At 38.5% G+C, this 18,362-nt stretch overlaps 2 protein-coding genes and 1 pseudogene across 3 annotated transcripts in view; all 3 read right to left on the bottom strand.

Annotated features, from left to right (window-relative positions):
* Nucleotides 1-699: 699 nt before the first annotated feature.
* On the bottom strand, nucleotides 700-9,102 carry s100v2 (S100 calcium binding protein V2). Of its 2 annotated transcripts, XM_015023473.1 has the most exons (4): nucleotides 8,988-9,102; nucleotides 4,608-4,739; nucleotides 1,166-1,377; nucleotides 700-1,060 (listed from the first exon to the last, which is right to left on the bottom strand). In XM_015023473.1, the coding sequence occupies exons 1-3, from the start codon at nucleotides 8,994-8,996 to the stop codon at nucleotides 1,210-1,212; spliced, it is 309 nt and encodes a 102-aa protein (XP_014878959.1). In that variant the 5' UTR covers nucleotides 8,997-9,102; the 3' UTR covers nucleotides 700-1,060; nucleotides 1,166-1,209. The 2 variants fall into 2 exon arrangements, with proteins under 2 accessions (XP_014878959.1, XP_014878958.1); XM_015023472.1 differs by having other exon boundaries at nucleotides 700-1,377.
* Nucleotides 9,103-9,215: 113 nt separating this feature from the next.
* LOC106940670 (radial spoke head protein 3 homolog B pseudogene) lies at nucleotides 9,216-12,449 on the bottom strand (annotated as a pseudogene).
* A 3,673-nt stretch (nucleotides 12,450-16,122) lies between these two features.
* The window catches only part of LOC106940668 (tropomyosin alpha-3 chain), a 15,197-nt gene continuing 12,957 nt past the window's right edge, over nucleotides 16,123-18,362 (bottom strand). Inside the window, exons 9-10 of the mRNA XM_015023468.1 lie at nucleotides 16,714-16,792; nucleotides 16,123-16,341 (exon numbers count right to left, since the gene is read on the bottom strand). Of these exons, the coding sequence (XP_014878954.1) occupies nucleotides 16,338-16,341; nucleotides 16,714-16,792 (83 nt within the window). The 3' untranslated portion in view covers nucleotides 16,123-16,337. The remainder of the gene's footprint in view (nucleotides 16,342-16,713; nucleotides 16,793-18,362) is intronic.

Raw genomic sequence — 18,362 nt, forward strand, 5'->3', positions numbered from 1 at the left:
CAGCCCTGTGTCTGCTGTGCAGAGACAGCCCAGTAAAGTGTCCAGGGTGGAACAGCAAGCAGAGGCTGAAGAAAGCCGACTGAGGGCAGGAGAAACTATCTGTACTGATGAGGTACAGAATGAAAAGAGGAACCTCTGACTAATGTATTAGATACATTATTTTGCTTGTCCACATTGCTTGCCAGATAAGCTTCTCTAGATTTAAAATTTGGCAAAATTCTGGCACATGAAGGAAATTTCAGCTGGTAACGGGCAGACTAAAAAGTTGAAGTAATAGTAATAAAAATATCTGGTACATTTTTTGCTCTTATTTTGTCACACATTGCTCATGATATGGCAATGAAACTGCCATGGTGGAATGCCCCTGGCACACATTCAGCAGGATGGGGTGTGGCCACAGAGAGGGCCTTTGCTGTTTTCATTGTTCTACCACAAGAATTTTAACCCCACCTTGGTTTTGTCAAAACCCAGATATTAGACTCTAACATCAGTCTGGTTAACTCACCTTGTAACTTACAGAACATATGTCATATATATTGATTAAAGAACCCTGGTATTTGTACAAGTCTTAAACTATTAGAAATGCCTGTTCATTCAAAATCTAATGAAGTAGAGTGTGAGTTTACTGATTAGACAGCTGAGAATTCCCAAAAAATAGATTTTATACAGGTGAATGAAAAGTCAATTCATAAGAAGTTGAACTAAAATGTTTTTATTTTTAAACCAAGAAGGGTTTCAATTTGTGTGATTAGATATGTTAACATTTATGATAAAACAATGTAACAATAACATATAAATTTCAGTTTTTTTAACGTAGCAAAATGACATTATTGTGTTATCTGTCAATGTTAATCTTGAGCATGATGGGCTAGCTGGCAGATGCACATGTTTTTTCTTCAGATTGTTCACCTCCAGCAGATGAACAACATAAAAATCTGGGGATTAATAAAATATTGTTTAATTAAGTATACTTTCCAGTTGTATTTTATCTCAAAAAATGTGATTTCATGACAGTGACAGGGGAATGATAATTACGACATGATAACATGATTTTATAACAAGCCCCTTCCTTGATCAGGGTTGGAAACCATATGTTGTGGTTGAAATAATATTGGACATTTGTTATATTGATTAAAATGTAAGTATGAAAGATAGATCAATTTTTAACTCCAGACTAGAAAGCTTGCCGACGAGCTGAAAGCCTGCCCTTCACAGGAGGATGCAGTTGCAAGATGAACCTGCCTGGCTGAGGAGGCTATGCTGGTTGGAGGCGACTGACTCGATTAAGCTCCAGAAGTGTTTGAAAGAGATGCCCTCTCCATCTGCTACACCCATCTTCCGCAGAATCTCTCCCAGTCCCTGTTCTGTGTTGATCCCCTGTATGAACAGAACAAAATGAAGATTTCATTATTAAGCCATCAGTCAGAGATTTGCAGCATAAAATCAAACTCCAGTATGCTTTTTCTTCAGCAGTGGAGTCTTATTCAATCACACTAAATGTTGGGTAAATTGTATTATTATCAAATGTTGTTATACCTTTATAATATTCTTGCTTTATGTACTCTTATTTGTTTAATCATGTCTTTTAAGAAATATTCCTGTATTGTTAATCACTCTGATTTCCTTTCTCAGAGGGCCTCTCAGAAGAAAAGCAGTGACAGCAGCTATTTACAAAATGCCCTGCCTTTTGACCAATTAGATAGCTGTAAAACTGTCGCCATGAAGATATGCAACTTGCTCTGTTTGACCCTGTGTCAGAAACTGGATATTCTACGTTAAGATAGATTGTGTTGTTAGTTAGTGATAATCATTGGCGCTGTAACTGTGTGAAGTGTCTTCCCTCTCCCTTTAGAGTTGCAGTGCTCTCTGTGATCAGGGATCCTAAAAGAGAATAAAAAGAGAGGGGCAGGCAAATGTGCTTTCAGAGCGGTAGGAGATTTGTAACTGAAAGCACATCTCTGTCTGTTCTCCTCGCGAGTATTCAGAATCTAACTTTCTCTTGTCTTTCCTGTGTTATTTAATCTGTGTTAATAGGTGTCAACTCTGACACTAAGGAAGCTGCTAATACTGGGCCTTTCAGAAGCTCTTCAGAGGTGATCCTTGACTTTTGGGTACATTTTCTGCATATTCTTTCAACTTAAAGCACTTTGGTTTTCCATCATTCTTCTTCCCCATTATCCTAGTAGTGACAAACATTTTTACAGATCGTTAGGACAAAATCAGCCATACTAAGCCAGTGTATTGGCTCTCTATGCCTATCTCATAAGCTTTCATGTGTCCAATAATTAATACCTATGTCATTACACCTTCTCACATATCACTTAATTTCTAGACTAAGTTGTGTGGATTTCTTATACGTGTAGATGACTCGGGTTGTTCCTGAAATTTGGTGAGAAACGTCACTAATGTTTTTATTCTTCTTGCTGTGTGTGTCTTTGACAGCAGGATAACAGTACAAACCAAGAGAAACAGAAAGAATGTTTGCTGTTTGCATATTGTTTTAAAGGCCTGGCCTTCATGTAGATGGTTCTCTGTCATTATCATCATCAAAATGAATGCATACTATTAAAATGATTCAAGAGGAACACATAAAGTTCCAAATGATGTTTCTGGATTCTCCAGACTTCAGCTGTCTTGGTCCTGTGGGAAAGTATTACTAAGCCTGACTGCTGAGGGCCCTGCTGCAGCTTCTAGGATTCAGGATGAGTCCAGAATCTGCTACTGACCGCTTGGAACCAGATTCCACAGAACACAGTCAGAGGTTCAGTGTGGTTTAATAAGTCAATGTTTAAGAACCAAAAAGGAACCTGCTTGATGCCAATATTATGTTAAAATGATGTTTGTAAAGATTTTCAAAAACTGACTAAATAAATCAAGTTAACCATAGTGTTCCTGTTCCTACAAATATCAGGTTTCAGTGGATGTAAACTGTAGCAAAGCTGACTATTCTTAAATTTGGCCGTTAAAATTGCTTAATAAAAAACCCTTTTGTTTCATTCACTACATGGATGTTTCATTTAGACATTCATATAGTGTTACTCGTCACTAAAAGGTTTAATTTGAAAACCACTGGACATAAAACTATTCAACAAAATGTACAAAACATTTCAGTGTTCATCTAAACACCACCATCAGCTGTAATTTCATTACAGGAAACGTTTTTGTTAAATAACACATGGAAAAGGACATGGTGGAATCTCATGCAGTCGCATGACTACTGGGAGTTGTAGATTTTTTTTTATGTTTTTTATTTGAAAGAGAACAATGCTCCAGTAGCTTAAGATAGTACTCCCTCTCCTGTCTGTGAGACAAGAGTTTGGAGAATTATCTCAATTTTCTATTTGCATTTACAACTGATGAAAAGGTTTTTATGTTCAGTGTTTCAAAAATTAAACTTTCTTAGGAAGGGGACTGCTTTTCTTGAACAGTCTAAGATAGTTCTAAAATGTAGCTTTCTTCACTTCTTCCTGTTTAAAATACTGCAACATAATATCATGTTTATCTATATGGCATATGTAAAACTAACAAGAGTTAACCAATGTACTTCAACAATACAATTATCATAAAATAGTAAATGTTCTTACTGATGTAAATTCAGGCACAAGTTTATCTTGGAGTGTATTAGTAGGGATGCTCAGTATCGGCCAACATTAGTCATCTGAACGTATCAGTATCAATAAAACTGGACCGATATTAACAATCAATATTTATTTCCATCTTGTTGCTGCTTGTTTCTGGAGAGGGTGGAGGAGGTTTGTCATGTGATATTTGTCTGGTCATGTAACAAGTGGTGCAGCGAAGGATTGTGGGAAGTTTAGCTAAAGCAGCTAAACATCAGAAGGGTGTCCGTCTTTTTTTGCACTATATTACATATAGTGCAAAAATGTATGTAATATTGGTTATAGGCCTTTGCAGATTGATACTGGATATTGATATCAGCAACATCCAGTGTAATTTTGATGGATGGATGGACAATGTAATTTTTCATTGTGCATCCTTGCTAATTAGAGTTTAGTGGGAATGCATTGAATTATAGTTACAGTATCAATATAGCCAATCACAAAGAGCTGACTGGGCTCAGTATTTGGTGATATGCTATGCTACCAACTGTCATAGATTCCTGTGCTACATATAACTACATGTAGCTATCAGCATGTTGCCTGATGGGCACTAATTGGCCTTAATGGCTACAACAATGTACACTTGTGGCTGTGAATACTAAAGTTCATGGACACTGTGACAAGTTTGACACATTTTCCTAATGTTGTGCTACCCTAGTTATAATACCTTACAATAATGCAAATCTAATGAAAGAGAATTTATTCTCTCTCATTAAGAAAATAATTTCTGGAGTTTTTTTTATCTGCATTGAATGTTCAAATCAAAGAAATAATATGTTTAAAATTAACTAATTTCTTATTTGTATAAGAAAACTGAAGATTAAAGAGTGTGTCTGTGTCGTCATTGTTTCTGTTTGCTGGTGCCTGTCTGACTCTGCTAAGCCTTTGTATGAGCTGAGTAAGGTGAGGCGGGTGGCCACACCCAGGTGTTAGTCAACAGCAGATCTGGCGCACAGAGAGGCACATCCACTCTAATGGCAGTTTTACCTTCACCAGATTTGGCATGTTGGAGGACAAAAGACCTTTGAACTCTTCTGTTTTCAGTGTTGGGCTGTTGTCTGCTGAGGCCGAGTGGAACTGGCTGACCAGAGTGTTAATCGCTTTCTCCAACTCAGAATACTAAACAGGAAAAGAGATAAAATGAAAAGATTAATTATGTTAAGCTTTAACAACAACTTGTAAGTAAACGGTAAGTATTGTTACAGTAACTCAAAACCCGTAGAGTGTCTTTAAAATAGATCGATTTTATTTTCTTTAAAGATTCATCAAGGCATTTGCAAGTAATCAACATATTCTCTGGCTTTTATTATTAAAATAATCAGATTAAAACCAGTTGTTAATCAAGTTTACAAAACAGGCCACTGCAAGGCTCCAATAAAACATTTACACAACCCAAGCTGAGACAGGAAAATAAGGCTGTTTTCCATGACAACTGTCTCCAAGGCACAAGTAAACAACAAATACCATAATGCCTGTAGATCTTTACCAGCTGCTGTCATTATTTAAAACTTCTGTTGGATACATGAGAAAGAGCAGAAACCACTAGACCAGAGACGGGGACAAACAACAACACAGGAGTCGTTTGGAATGTCAGAAACATTCCTGCTAAATGACAGTCAACTAATCTGATGTTAGCCGGCATTCTGTGAATACATGTGCATTTAGTTGGTTAGATCTAATCTGATCATGTTGGTTAGCTAATGTCTAATTGTTGTCAATTAGACATTAGCTAATGTCTAATTGTTATCAATTAGACATTAGCTGCACTGTTTTCATTAGCTACGTAATAATCACTAAAGCTGAACCTAATCTTTAATGCAAAACCCAAGTTTTAATGCTAACTATGTTTAATTTCAAGAGCTTGAAAATCTTATTGATCTGATCTTAAACAATCTGTTGTACATGCATTTAAATGCATGTACAACATCACACACACCTGATATTGAACATATCACTGGTGTAGTTGCATAGAGCCATGAAGCATAATCATTTAACCTCAGATACATTAAGAGTACATACAAAGTGTCAAACTATAAGGAGGTCTTTTTTCATTTAAGAAAGCTGTAGATGAATGAGTGTCCTAGAATGATTCCTCAGTTTGTAATTATTGTTTGAGTTTTGACGCCTGCATTGGTGATGTGCCTAGAACACTTGCTAAAGGAACTTAAGAATCCTCTGGGTCTGGGAACCCCTTGGAACTACCCAGAATAAACTGGAGTGACTATTTGGATTAGGGTTAGGGTTCTCCTGGATCTGTCACCCCATGACCAGATCTCAGATAAGTTGAACACACTGAATGAATGAATGAATGAATGAATGAACGAACAGGTAAAGAAGGATGCTAAAATTATAGATGTTCCTTGGAATCACGTGTACAGACACATAGAGATAAGAACTCAGTCTATTGAGGTTCATGGCAGTTCAGTCATATCTAAACAGACAAGTTTTTGGTTTGAAACAATGTCATACAAATGCTGTTACATTCCTAAATGTTTCCCAGTAATTGTTGTGCTTAGACAATCTGTCACCTTTGCTCCAGTGTTTTTACTAGCTTAACTAAATAGCTAGAGTCTTAAACTCTTTCCTATCCTATGGAGCAGCTGGGACATAGTCTAATTTTTAATTTTGACTTTACATATTGCTTAACTCAGTGGTGTCCAAAGTCGGTCCTAGAGGGCCGGCATCCTGCATGTTCTCTCCCTGGTTTAACGCACCTGAATCAAACGATGGCTTATTAAAAGGCCTGAGAAGAAAATTGATATGCTGAGAAGGTTGTTACTACCGCCAGGGAGAAAGCTAAAATATGCAGGATGCCGGCCCTCAAGGACTGAGTTTGGACACCACTGACTTAACCAATCCAAAGTTGCAGGAGTTCCAGATTAGCTTTAAAGTTAATTAACAGTTGCCTATTTACGAAAATTACACCATTATTATTCTATTTGGTTGCTGACCAAGCTTATTAGGGAAGAAACAAGTCAAATGGATACAAATCCAAACTGACTGATCAAATTGTCTATTTGAACTATTTAATTTAATCAAGTGAATAGAAACAGAACACTCAGAGTAGACAAAATTTTAACAGAATTCAAATTTCTTGGCCAACACAAAAGAACTACCAACTTTTATTATAACATGAACAGTGCTAAGCTTATTTGACCTTTTTAACACCTACAGGCTCTGATGGGTCACTGGTGTCACATAATGACCAAAAATAGATGAAGTTTTTACACTGACTGACAGATCACATGCTTAAAACTACACAGAAGAAAAAAATGTCTCAACTGAAGTTAAGGAGAAGAAAGCAAATATAATGAGCTTCAAAGAGCACACAGCGGATCAATAATTGTTTGATTCCTTGCTGATTTTCTACGTTTGCTCACATATGAAAAAATTTGTGGCAGCCGTTTCATTTTATTTTGAAAAGTTGTGTTATCAACTAAAAATGTAGAAATAAAGTACATTACATCATTTATGAGAACTGAGCAGCTTGTCATTGAGTAAAATAGATGTTTCATCCCCTTCTGAACCCTGACCCTACAGCTACGTATACAGTCATAGGGCAGAAAGATCCATGCTACTACATATACTCCTCTTGACCTTGGTCATCCACAGTGACCCAAAACTATCCACCCAGGCAACAAAGGAGTGACTGCACTCATGAATCCTACATGAAGTCTACAGAGAAAATGGAGTAAGCTTCTCTTAAGCAGAGGGTTCTGTTCGGCTGCAGGAATCATTGGGTATTATTGGTGTTATGAACTTGCATTTTTCACACGGATGTAATATTTGTCTCGCGTCAGCAGTTGCTCACATCTGACATAAATACCATTACCCAAAATGCTAACAGTCTCAAAGTGATAGAAAGACAAGTAAGAAGGAGAGGAAAGAAGAAATCAGACATATATTGAAAATGATATTGTTGTTGGAATATTTATCAAAAATAATCACTATTGTAAGATTTTAAAATATAATGCAGCCCTAATAAGTGATAAATCCTGTTTTCTTAATCTTTTTTTTTCTTAGTGACATGAAAATTTGTTTTAACTCACTGCATTTTTTGGTTTGGTCTCTTTACATTAAAATTAAACTAACATAAAAATTAGATACCAACTAAATGAGCTGTCTTACTAAATTCAACAGAGTAATTTTCTTATTTGTTTTCATATTTAACATTTCTATAACTGATTTTCTTTCTCAAGGTAAGAAAAACCAGATGAATGACAACAACATTCCAGTCACACATTAAATTCTAACAGCAATACGTTCTGGCTTTATTTTTGGGTTTTTTGTTGAAGCATTTCTTTGGCAAAGTTTCACATATCTGCCTTTATTCCACAAACACCCGTTGCCTTAATTTAATCCCCTTTTAGTGAAAAAGTTCCTTATATTCTTTATTTTGTCACAGCTTCTGAACACTTTAAGTTAATCAGTTTGGTCAACCAGATTGCATTTAGTTAATGTCTACCACACCCAAATCCAGGTCTCTGCTGTCTGAAACAACGGTCCGGTGTACTTCTGTGATTTAAAGATTCAGATATTAGAAGAGTTTTGAGAACGTTTATTTTAAGCTTTGTCTAAGAAAGTTTGCAATCTTACATGGTTTGCTTTCTGTGACTTATTTTAAGAATCAGGGCGTAACCGCTCGTTCAACAGCGATTCCTAAATAAAAAAAAAAAGATGCCCCATCAGGGAGAAGGAAACTGTTCGAAACCGAAAATCTTCGGATTTTCTCCTTGATCGGTTATGAAATTGATCTTAATAATTTCAAACGGCTCGCAGAACGCCCTGCGATGGAAGGAGCTGCGTTTCGTTGTGCGTCATGTTCGCTCAAGGCCTGCACTACGCACCGCCAGGTTACTACAGAGCTTCCTTAGATTCACATCCTGCTTCCAAATCGCCCGAGTATTGAACATTTTGAAGCTTTTACCATGCCCGGACAGCACAGCAGCCACATTACAGAGGAAGATTTGCATGGATCGCGTTGTTACGCTCTCCTGGCCTCACAGGAGCGGCTGACGCTGCGTCGCCTCTTCCTAGGGAGGGGCCGTTGGCTGAAGGCGCGCGCGCGTACACACACACACACTCACACGTACATCTGGAAAATTTTTACTCGGAACAAAAGTTCGAAAAGAAACTTTGTCAAGTTGGGCTGACTCTTAAAACTTTGAAAGACTTAAATAAACCGGAGCGCTTAAAAGCCGCTCTGCTTCTCTTTTCAGCGGCAAAGAGCCGAGATGTGTGGAAGTTAACCAGCTCAGCGGCGAACAACGTCCCCCTTAACCGAAGTCCGTGATACAGAATACAAACAGCAGCAGCTTCATGCAGTCCTCACTTGCAGGCAGTGACCGAATAGTTTGAGTTTCTTACCCCAGGCATGTCGGCTGTATGGAGTGTCTTCCTGTAAAGTCTGCTGTGTGTCAGTGGAGCACCGCGTCTGTCACAAGTTGGCAGCTCTCCTGGATCCTCCCTCTGCAGGTAGGAGGAGCTGGGAGCTGTCGCAACACCGCCAGGTTACACCTCTGACACAACAATCCAACCCGATGCATGCACCTTTCATTCTATCAATCATAATCTCATGCATCAAAGTGCTAAAGGTAATGTTTCAGGAATTATCCCAGCCACGGCTCTCAGTCAATACATGACTCAGTCAACATCTGGAAGTCTTTAGTGAAGACTTTGCATTTTTTACATGAAGACTGCCTGCAAGTTTGGGCTGGTATTTCCCTTCTCTTCTTACTGTTTGACATACATCTTGAGCAACTTTACAGAGCCAAATTAATTCCAACTGCTGTCCTAATATCTAAAAGTTGAGCTTGTAGGTTTTCTCATAAAAAGGGAGATGGAGACAGGCCGAGACAGAAAACAGAGAGAAGGGAACTGGCAGGACCACATTCTTTGTCTGCTTTTCTGACTTAGTTCACACAGCTCACTCCGGTCTCTGTACAAACAGGTGGAAAGCCTGACTTTTATTGACTTTGGAGGCTTTGACCATCACAGCCCAAGTTTAATAAGGAGTCAAAGTATTTGTTGTTAAGCTGAAAAGTAATTTGGCAGCAAGAATGTAACGGCCTGCCTGCTTCATCTGCAATTACAGTTCATACCAAGGAATATGTGGACTCTACACTAAGAAATCACCCTCATGACCAAATTTATGAGTTCATAAATATGTAAACTAATAATCTTTATTATTACACTGCATCAGATTTTTTGCCCAATTTTACTGCCAGCATTTTCTTATTTTGTAGAGAGACAAAATTAAAGATTAAAGGTATGATCCTGTCTGACTGTCATCTAGACTGACTTTTATGTATTCAGTGTCTTAAAGAACAGGATACTGACAGCAATGACCACTGATGTTTGCAGAGCTGAAGTCTCCTATTTGTCTTGTAAACAGTAACCAGGCCCTATGATGGGTTAAAATGTGTAAGTATGGCAGGGTGTGTTTCAGAAGTAAGTGCAAAGGTGGGAAATTTGAATCAGACAATGTTTCACAATGACCTGCTGACTATTAAGTTCATTTTTTTTTGTGAATCTCTACAGTGTATTACAGTCCACCATGACTGGAGACAGATACAACAGACAGAATGCAACCAATAAAACATTCTGACTGTTTTATTGGCCAGCATAAAACCAATCATCCATCCAGAATTTATTTAATATGGATGGATATTAATCCACAAATGTGGGCAAATTTATGGATTAAGTTTAACAACTAAAATGAGCTTAACTCAAATCTCAAATAGTTTAGTTGTACCAAGTCAACTAAATTTGTGAAATTCAAACCAGTTATTCTGATAACTTTTCCTTTTCTGGTTTCCACTCAGAAACCAAAAATAAGAATTGGTTAAAACAGTACTAACACCAAAGTGATAGTGCTGTCTCTAATCTAGTTAAATTCACTTCAATTCATGTTCCAAAAATTCTACACTCTATACAGCAAGTGAGAATTCCAGTTACACAATTTTTTTATTTTTTATTTTTTTACTTTTTTTTATGACTTATTTCTGATGGAACATTTGCTGATCAGGTGATCTTTTCATGAGTCACAGCAGTTCTGACCTGACTTGAGATGCTTAAACTCCTCCAGTCTTTTCTCAGTGACTTCATAGATGATGTTGTCCAGCACTTCTCTTGCTGGGTATCTCTTGTCTAATTGGTTGTTGACCTCAGTCATGAGCCATGGGAGGAAATTCACTGAAATATCTTTCTCCACAGGGTCATAGAAGTAGCTGTGCTTTCTGAGAGAGGAGAAGACTGCAGAGAGGAGTCCAGCCAAGTACTGCTGGCTGAACACCCGGGCGGCGATTTTCTCGCAGTTTCCTGCTCCTTCTTTAGCACTTCCTTCTGTTGGGCAACTCTGTGCTCTTTCTCCTCTCGGTCGCGTCTCTCCTGCTCCTCCAGATGCTGTACCTCTGCCAGCTCGTTGTTTTGGAGCTCTTGGAAGACCCTCTGCTGGGTCCTCAGGCAGGCCAGCTCCTCCTCCTCCATCACTTCCAGCAGGGACTGTTCAATCGTCTTTCCAACCAGAACCTCCAACACAGGTTGCACCTCCAGGTCAAAGTCAATCAGATCCCCCTCCTCTATCTGCATTTCAACATCTACCCCCAATTTGGCAGGGACAAAGAGTGGCGTTGATGGTTTATCCAGGAACTCATCGGTCTGACAATCAATCTCACTAACTTGAATGATATTGCTCAGCTCCTCAAGGAAAGAGTCTGTTGTACAACATGTTGCCTGCCATGTATTGCTTCAGGAGTCTTGGTTTTAACTGTTCCTTGGCCTGTTTTCGAGCAATAGCTCTCCTTCTGTATGCCTGCTGCATACCAGGGTCTGATTGATTATTTTTTGAAGTGACCTGCTGGTCGTGGAGATTTCCTCTGACGACCCGACGATCATACATAATGTTTCCATACTGCAACTGACTCGGGTTGGGCAGATCTCTGTATTTGCGGATCTCCACAGGTTTGGGGTGACTTGAGTAGGTGAACATCCCGTTTGGTTCTCTGGGGCAGTAAAGATGGAAAGCAATGGATTGGAAGCTGCTCCAAACTTTATTTACCGAGATTCGGTTCAAATTGGCGCTGACTCTTGGCGAGTAAAGTTGTCTGTCCAGTTACACAAATGTCTTCTTCTACTAAATTCCTATCACAATGTTTAGGTACAACTCGTCACCAAAATAAATTTGCTACTGCTATGGTTCATTAAGCTGTGAGGTATTTAAGCACTGATTGAATTGCCTTTAAATCTCCTTTTTCTAGCATAAAGTACATTGAACATAATAGAAAAATTCAGCCCTGATTGTGTGTCTACATGGTGGTTGAATGAGACCAGCATTTATGAATAAATGGGACTCAGGATGTCAGTGAATCCCATCAGGGATACCATGATGGGATATCACCTGTCCAGCAATTACATTTTCTGTCAGAAATTAGTGGGATCATAACAAAATGGAATTATTTGGGAAAAACAGCAACTGAGCCACTCAGTGGGTAGAGCAAGAAAACCAGGGAGAGGGAGCAGAGGATGCTGGTCAGAGGTCAGCAGTTACAGAACTCCAAATTTCATGTGCTCTTCAGATGAACTCAAGGATAGTGAATTGAAAGCTTCAATGATCAAGTGCAATGCAAAGTTTTGGATACAATAATGCAAAGCACACTTCCACTGGACTCTAAAGCAATTGAAATGTGTTCGCCATAAGGACAAATTATCGATCTCTGGATGTGTCTGAGAGCTGCACAATGGCGCAGTTCGTAGAGCTGTTGCCTTGCAGCAAGAATGTTCTGGGTTCGATTCCCAGCCCAGGGCCTTTCTGCATGGAGTTTGCATGTTCTCCCTGTGCATGGTGGGTTCCTCCCACAGTCCAAAAACATGACTGTCAGGTTAATTGGTCTCTCTCCTTCTTGTCCAGCAGAAGGAAGTTAATTGGGGTGTGTGTGTGCATGGTTGTCTGTCTCTGTGTTGCCCTGCAACAGACTTGCGACCTGTCCAGGGTGTACCCCACCTCTTGCCTGGAACGTTAGCTGGAGATAGGCACCAGCAACCCTCCTGACCTCACTAGGGACAAGGGTGTATAGAAAATGGATGGATGTGTCTGGGTTTAGCAGGTACAGGTGAAGGACAGTCTCATTGCATTGTGTCAAATCTATAGTTTGTTGGAGGGAAGATTATAGTTAGAGACTATTAAATTGGGCAGGCCCCTTAAACTCCTTTTCCACAACTCAGTTTGACTTGATTTTTAATGTTTTCCATAAGGTACTTATATTTGGTATCAACACTTTTTTAGTATCTACTCAGACAGCAGAGTTAAGCTGAAAATGCCATGCCAAAAGACTGCCGGTCACTCACTGGCTATGGGATTATGTTACTGGTTGAGACACCAGAGCAACTCTTGTTACAGGAATCAACCCCACATTTTTAAAAATACTAACAGTGACTAAACATATTTCAAGTTTCAAGAAAATGTTCAGACTGAAATCAAAACCGTAGTTCAGCATAGAGGTTCAGACATTTTGTGCTTGGTGGCTGATGATCAAATACAGAAGGAGCTAGATAGTGGTTTGTAGCAAACAAACCATGTTTTACCAAGACTGAGGATGAAAAGCCCTGGACTGGATGAGACCTCAGTGGTTCAGTCTTCTTCTATCTAAAGTAAAATTAGAATTTTCTTTAAAGATCAAGGTCTCGGAATCCGGAGAAAGAGTGGGGAAGCACATAATCTGTGTTGCTTAAGAGTCCAGTGTGAAGTTTCCACAGTCAGTGATGGTTTGGATCACAATGTCATCAGCTGGTTCTGGTCCACTGGGCTTGCTTAAGTTCAGAGTCCATCTGCTGACAGACTGTATGGAGATGTTCCTGCAGGAGTTTGTATCAGCAGACACGGCCAAAGGCACCAACAGCTGCTTCAGTGACCATGGAGTTCCTGCTCTTGACTAGCCAATAAAATCTCCTGACCTTTAACCCTGTAGATTCTAGAAAATCTCTGGGCTGTTGTAATGAGGAAGATGAAAGGCAGCCGACCCAACGAGGCAGTTAATCACACCTACGCAGAGCCACAAGCTGATGTCCTCCATGCCACGGTGCATTAACGCAGTAAGTCATGCAAAAGGAGTCCAAACCAAATACTGAGCCCACAGATATGAACCACCATTTCAGAACCCTGACATTCCTGCTTCAAATATCCTTTTGTATGGATCTCATATAATATTCACTTTTTATGAGAAATTGAATTTTGGGTTTTCATTATGTGCAAGCCATAAGCACAAAAATTGCAATAAATAAATTTTGAAAATGCTTCACTCCATCTGCAATGTAATGAATTAGAATTTTTTTCACCACCATTATTAGATACTCTCAGTTGTCTTCTTTGCCCTCCAGGTGGCGTTCTTACCACCAACTCTAGGCTGATTCTGCAGTCATCTCTGTCAGCACCAGCCTCAGTCTTTTTATGATCAGCTATCACTCTGTGTCGTTTCATTTTAATGAAACAACACAGAGATCCAAAGCTTTGTTGGATCTCTGTGCTCACATTTCTTTTGTTAAGCTTGTATTAACTGTTTTTTCACCTCAGAGTGTTGAGTCCACTTTATATCCCATTTATTTTGTTGGAAATGCATGTTTTGTTTTATGGTTCAGCTTTCTGTATTTAAGAGAGACACCATTTGTTTTAGATGCTTTTATAAGCAAATACAGGAATCGCAAAAGTAAGTTTTTACATTGCTGATACGTCTTCATTTTAACTTGCTGTTAAATCACTGCCAATCAGGCAAGTCCTGATTGGCAGTGACCAGGTCTTGTAGTTGAGCTTGGACTTGATCATCGCTTGCTGGGTTCTACTTATCCAGATGCTTTTTAAACTGACTGCATTTCTCTCAGAAGCTAAGATGTAAGAAGCTTCTTTATCATAGATCCCAAAATGCTACTTCATCCTCATCTAACTGGAACACACATAGATCATCACAAAATGATGTCTGCATTTTTGGAAGAAGTTGGTTTTGGAAATTCTGGTATCACTCTTGCGCATTGAAGCATGTTTGAGCAGATTTGTAAGTAAGCCCATTTCTTTGGATGAGAACCAATCCTGCTTGTGGGATTATATCTGGATTAGGGGTGAGCATTTATTTTGTTATCATTTATTGTAAAAAATTTCTTGTCATGATAGGAATTTTAAATTTTACTATTTTCTCCTGTGTTTTTTGAACTACTAATAAAAATCAGAAAGGTTTGTATGTGCAGTTTAATGAAATAACTCACCCTTCTTTACGGATGTGGCATTCGTAAAGAAACATTCCTATTTTAATTAGGAATGTTTTTCAAGAGCAGCGCTTATGTTTTTGTTGCTATGAATGCTGTGCTGTGCAGTTACCTAAAGAAGTAATCAGTAGTTTATCATCACAGTAGTAATACAAAATATTATGATAAAATTTTACCCACCCCTAATCTGGATGCCTTATCACAAGGACAGCTATCTAAAAACGATCATCTGGATTTATGGAAAATACCAGCAAATGCATCAATTCTGCAAAAAGGACATCCTTGTTCTTCCTGCAGAATTTTAGACTGTTAAAGGTTTTTTTGGACGAGATTTCTTGCTACCAACACATTTCTGCCAGTCAGTGGAGGCCGATGTGCCCACATTAGAAGTTGAGCAAGCTCTGCACTGGTGGCAGGACTAGCCTGTAGCTTCAGCAGTCCTCAGTAAACAGTGAGTAATAATGTACACTTGTTTCACAGTAAAAGTATGAGAATGAGTCAAATAAGCACCTTAACATTCTGCACAAAAACAAAATGTTTTTTTTCTACCACAAACCATGAAGCCACAAAGTTTGCAAAACGAAACTTTCAGCCATGAATGTAGATCACCCCTTTACTTTGGAATTAAAATGGTTCTAGAGCTAAAGTACATTCACCTCAGTTTTAGTTGAGAAAAAATGACTGCAAGCCTGCTTGTAATTCACACAGAGCTGTTCTAAAGGAACTTCCCTAAAAGTAGCTGTGTTGAGATTTTTGTCACTTTGGTGAATCGAACAATGAGAAAAAAAACTACTTCAGCTCAAAATTAGTCATGCCTCAAAAGGATTTAGGTTTAAACAAATTCAAGTAGTTAAATTAACTTAATTTTACCCTCAAGTTTCTATTGTTTGAAAGCAATTGTGTTTTCGAATGCCCAACTGGAGTGCCATCTTGGATTTGATAGAGAATCTGTAGAGAGAGCGAATGATTAGGGTGATGGTGAAGAGGCTCAAAGACTTGGTATTCAGATAAATTGTGACAATATTAGTGTTACTATGCAAAAAACTAATTAGCATATGTAAGAAGGGTTTGATTGCTGTCATGCCAATAAAATGTTTTCTATGAATTTTTGAGATATATAAATGATAGCCAACATATAGTAAAACTTGATGCTGCTTTTACATTGCTTTCTTCTCCTCTGAGAGATGCCTCTTATGTACAGATTTTTGAGACAAATGAAAACTGTTAACTATGGTTAATAATTTAGAGCTCAACTACATACAAAGTACAGCTTGAGTAGTTAAAACACAAATACGCTGACTCGGAGCCTGTTTTCTTTGTTCATTCCAGAGATACTGGTAAAAACAGATTGTACATCATTTTCATTCAAACAGAGACCAATGGCAGTGGCACCACAGGAGCCACCAGGTGATGAGGGTGTAGAGGGAGGACGAAGAAGATCCGGAGCTTGCCCAGGTTAAGATTCACTTAGCTGAAATACAAAAAGTATTCAACCATGAAAACTTAATGTACCTCATCAGAACAGAATAAAGAATAGCTTTAGTCCAGATTTTGTGGTGTTCTTGGTGTAGTCCTGTCCAGCAGTTCTGGTTTTATCTTTATTAAGAAGAAATTGTATTTTTTTGTTGATGTTCTAACTACTAAAATTTAAAATGCATGGTTTCAGTAATATTTTTCTAAACGTAAACTAACAGACTACTGTGAAAGTAGTCGATTTAGGCTATCATCCTCAGGTACATGCAAGCAAAAAAAGACGGTTTGCAATTTTGCCTTCCATTTAAATCAAAAGTTGCAACACCACAGGACTGCTGGGCCTGATAACCTCACGCAGGTCAGCACTTACATGGAGGTCATGTCATTGAGGGCGTGGTCCAGCTCCTCACTGATGGCTTTGTACTTGAGCTTCTGAGCATAAAGCTCATCTGTATGTGCACACATAAACAATGTGTGGAAAGATGAAAACTGAGCAGAGAAACAGAAACAATGTAGCCAGACAAAGAAATCAAAATCCTCAGGAAACAACTACAGGATCTGGGTTTTGTTTCAACACTGGGTGCCTGTGGCTCAGTGGGAGAGGAGCTGTCGTGCAATCAGAAGTTTGTAGGTTCAGTTCTAGTTTTCTTGTGCCTCTGTCACCCCGAGTTTCAGTGTGAATGCAGCTGCAGTGTGAAGTGCTTTGTACTGTATAGATCCAAGTCCTTTACCATTCTTGTCTTGTCAAACTAGATGAGTTTGTTTCTAACATGAAAGGTTAAGCAAACATCTTAGGCTGTCACCACTGCAGTGATGTTTAGTCTGTCTCCTTCCAAAGTTTGCAATTCTTCCGTTTTATCTCATGTTTGGTGTTTCAGGGTTAAGATGTAAAAGACTACCCTGCTCTATCAATCACAAATCATAAACATGTTTTACACATTCTCTACAGAAATGCAAAATGAATGGTTTTATAAGATCTACATGTTTTTATAACATGTGCAGCATTACTGTCTTTTTGGTTATTGTAATTCCATGACTGCAAAAGCATCATTGAGTGATTGTGATTAGGAAATTATGAAACAAAGTTACATTTAGATAAATCTGATGAAAAATAAATATTTTTTGAAGACCTGCATTGTGTGATGGGTGTTTTTTTCTATTAGGCTTTAAAATGATTGTAAGGATTAGAAGATTGTGCTTGATTTGAGGCAAACCTACACTTATGTTTATTACTGTGTAATTAGCAATTAGTTCACAAGTATTCTATGCTTCTATTTTTCAGTCTGCATAAAAAAACATAATTAAAGAAAAAAAAAATGTAATTAAAGGATTCACATCAATGATTAGGGTTAGGGTTACCCAGGGGTAAAAGAAAGGGAGTACGGTAGGGTACTGCGTAACCCTAAAAGATTTAGCGGGGGTACACAGTACCTGCAAGAGAGGGGAGTGGCTGTCTGCTGTAAAAAATCAATGGGTTCACTGTGCAGTCGTGAGTGCGCCCACTAATCAGCCGTGACTGATTAGTTTTTCAAGAACAATCTAAAACACGACTTAATCAGTTAATAAATAACTTTTTTCCCATTTCATATTGTTTCTGAACTCTTTGTGCTAGCAGGGCTGCAATATGTCGATCGTGGAAGGTTTTGAGTCGATCTCGGCATTAGATGACAAACTGAACGCCGCCAGGACGCTGAGACCAGCACGTCCTCCTCTGACTCCTTATCAAAATGTTCGTAACTTTATTAAAGAACAACAACAAAAAAAATCAACAAAATGTGTTCAAATTAATGACCCAACAACAATAATAATCTCTGTAATTATTGTTTCAACAAGGTGTTGCGCAATTCTGTGCGTTTCGGTTCCATTACCAAAATAACTAGCAGAGCAGGAGTTTAAAATTAACTAATCAACCACCTCTGTGTTCAGGAAGCGCTCATTAATGATCGCAAAATAAATATCAAGCCTGCAAACCTAATATCGGACTGAATGTTATGTTTTTAATGTAATCTCTGGTCGGCT

This window comes from Poecilia latipinna, unplaced genomic scaffold (genome assembly GCF_001443285.1).
Source record: "Poecilia latipinna isolate Pla-1442-1.1 unplaced genomic scaffold, P_latipinna-1.0 Scaffold3313, whole genome shotgun sequence".
NCBI lineage: Eukaryota > Metazoa > Chordata > Actinopteri > Cyprinodontiformes > Poeciliidae > Poecilia > Poecilia latipinna.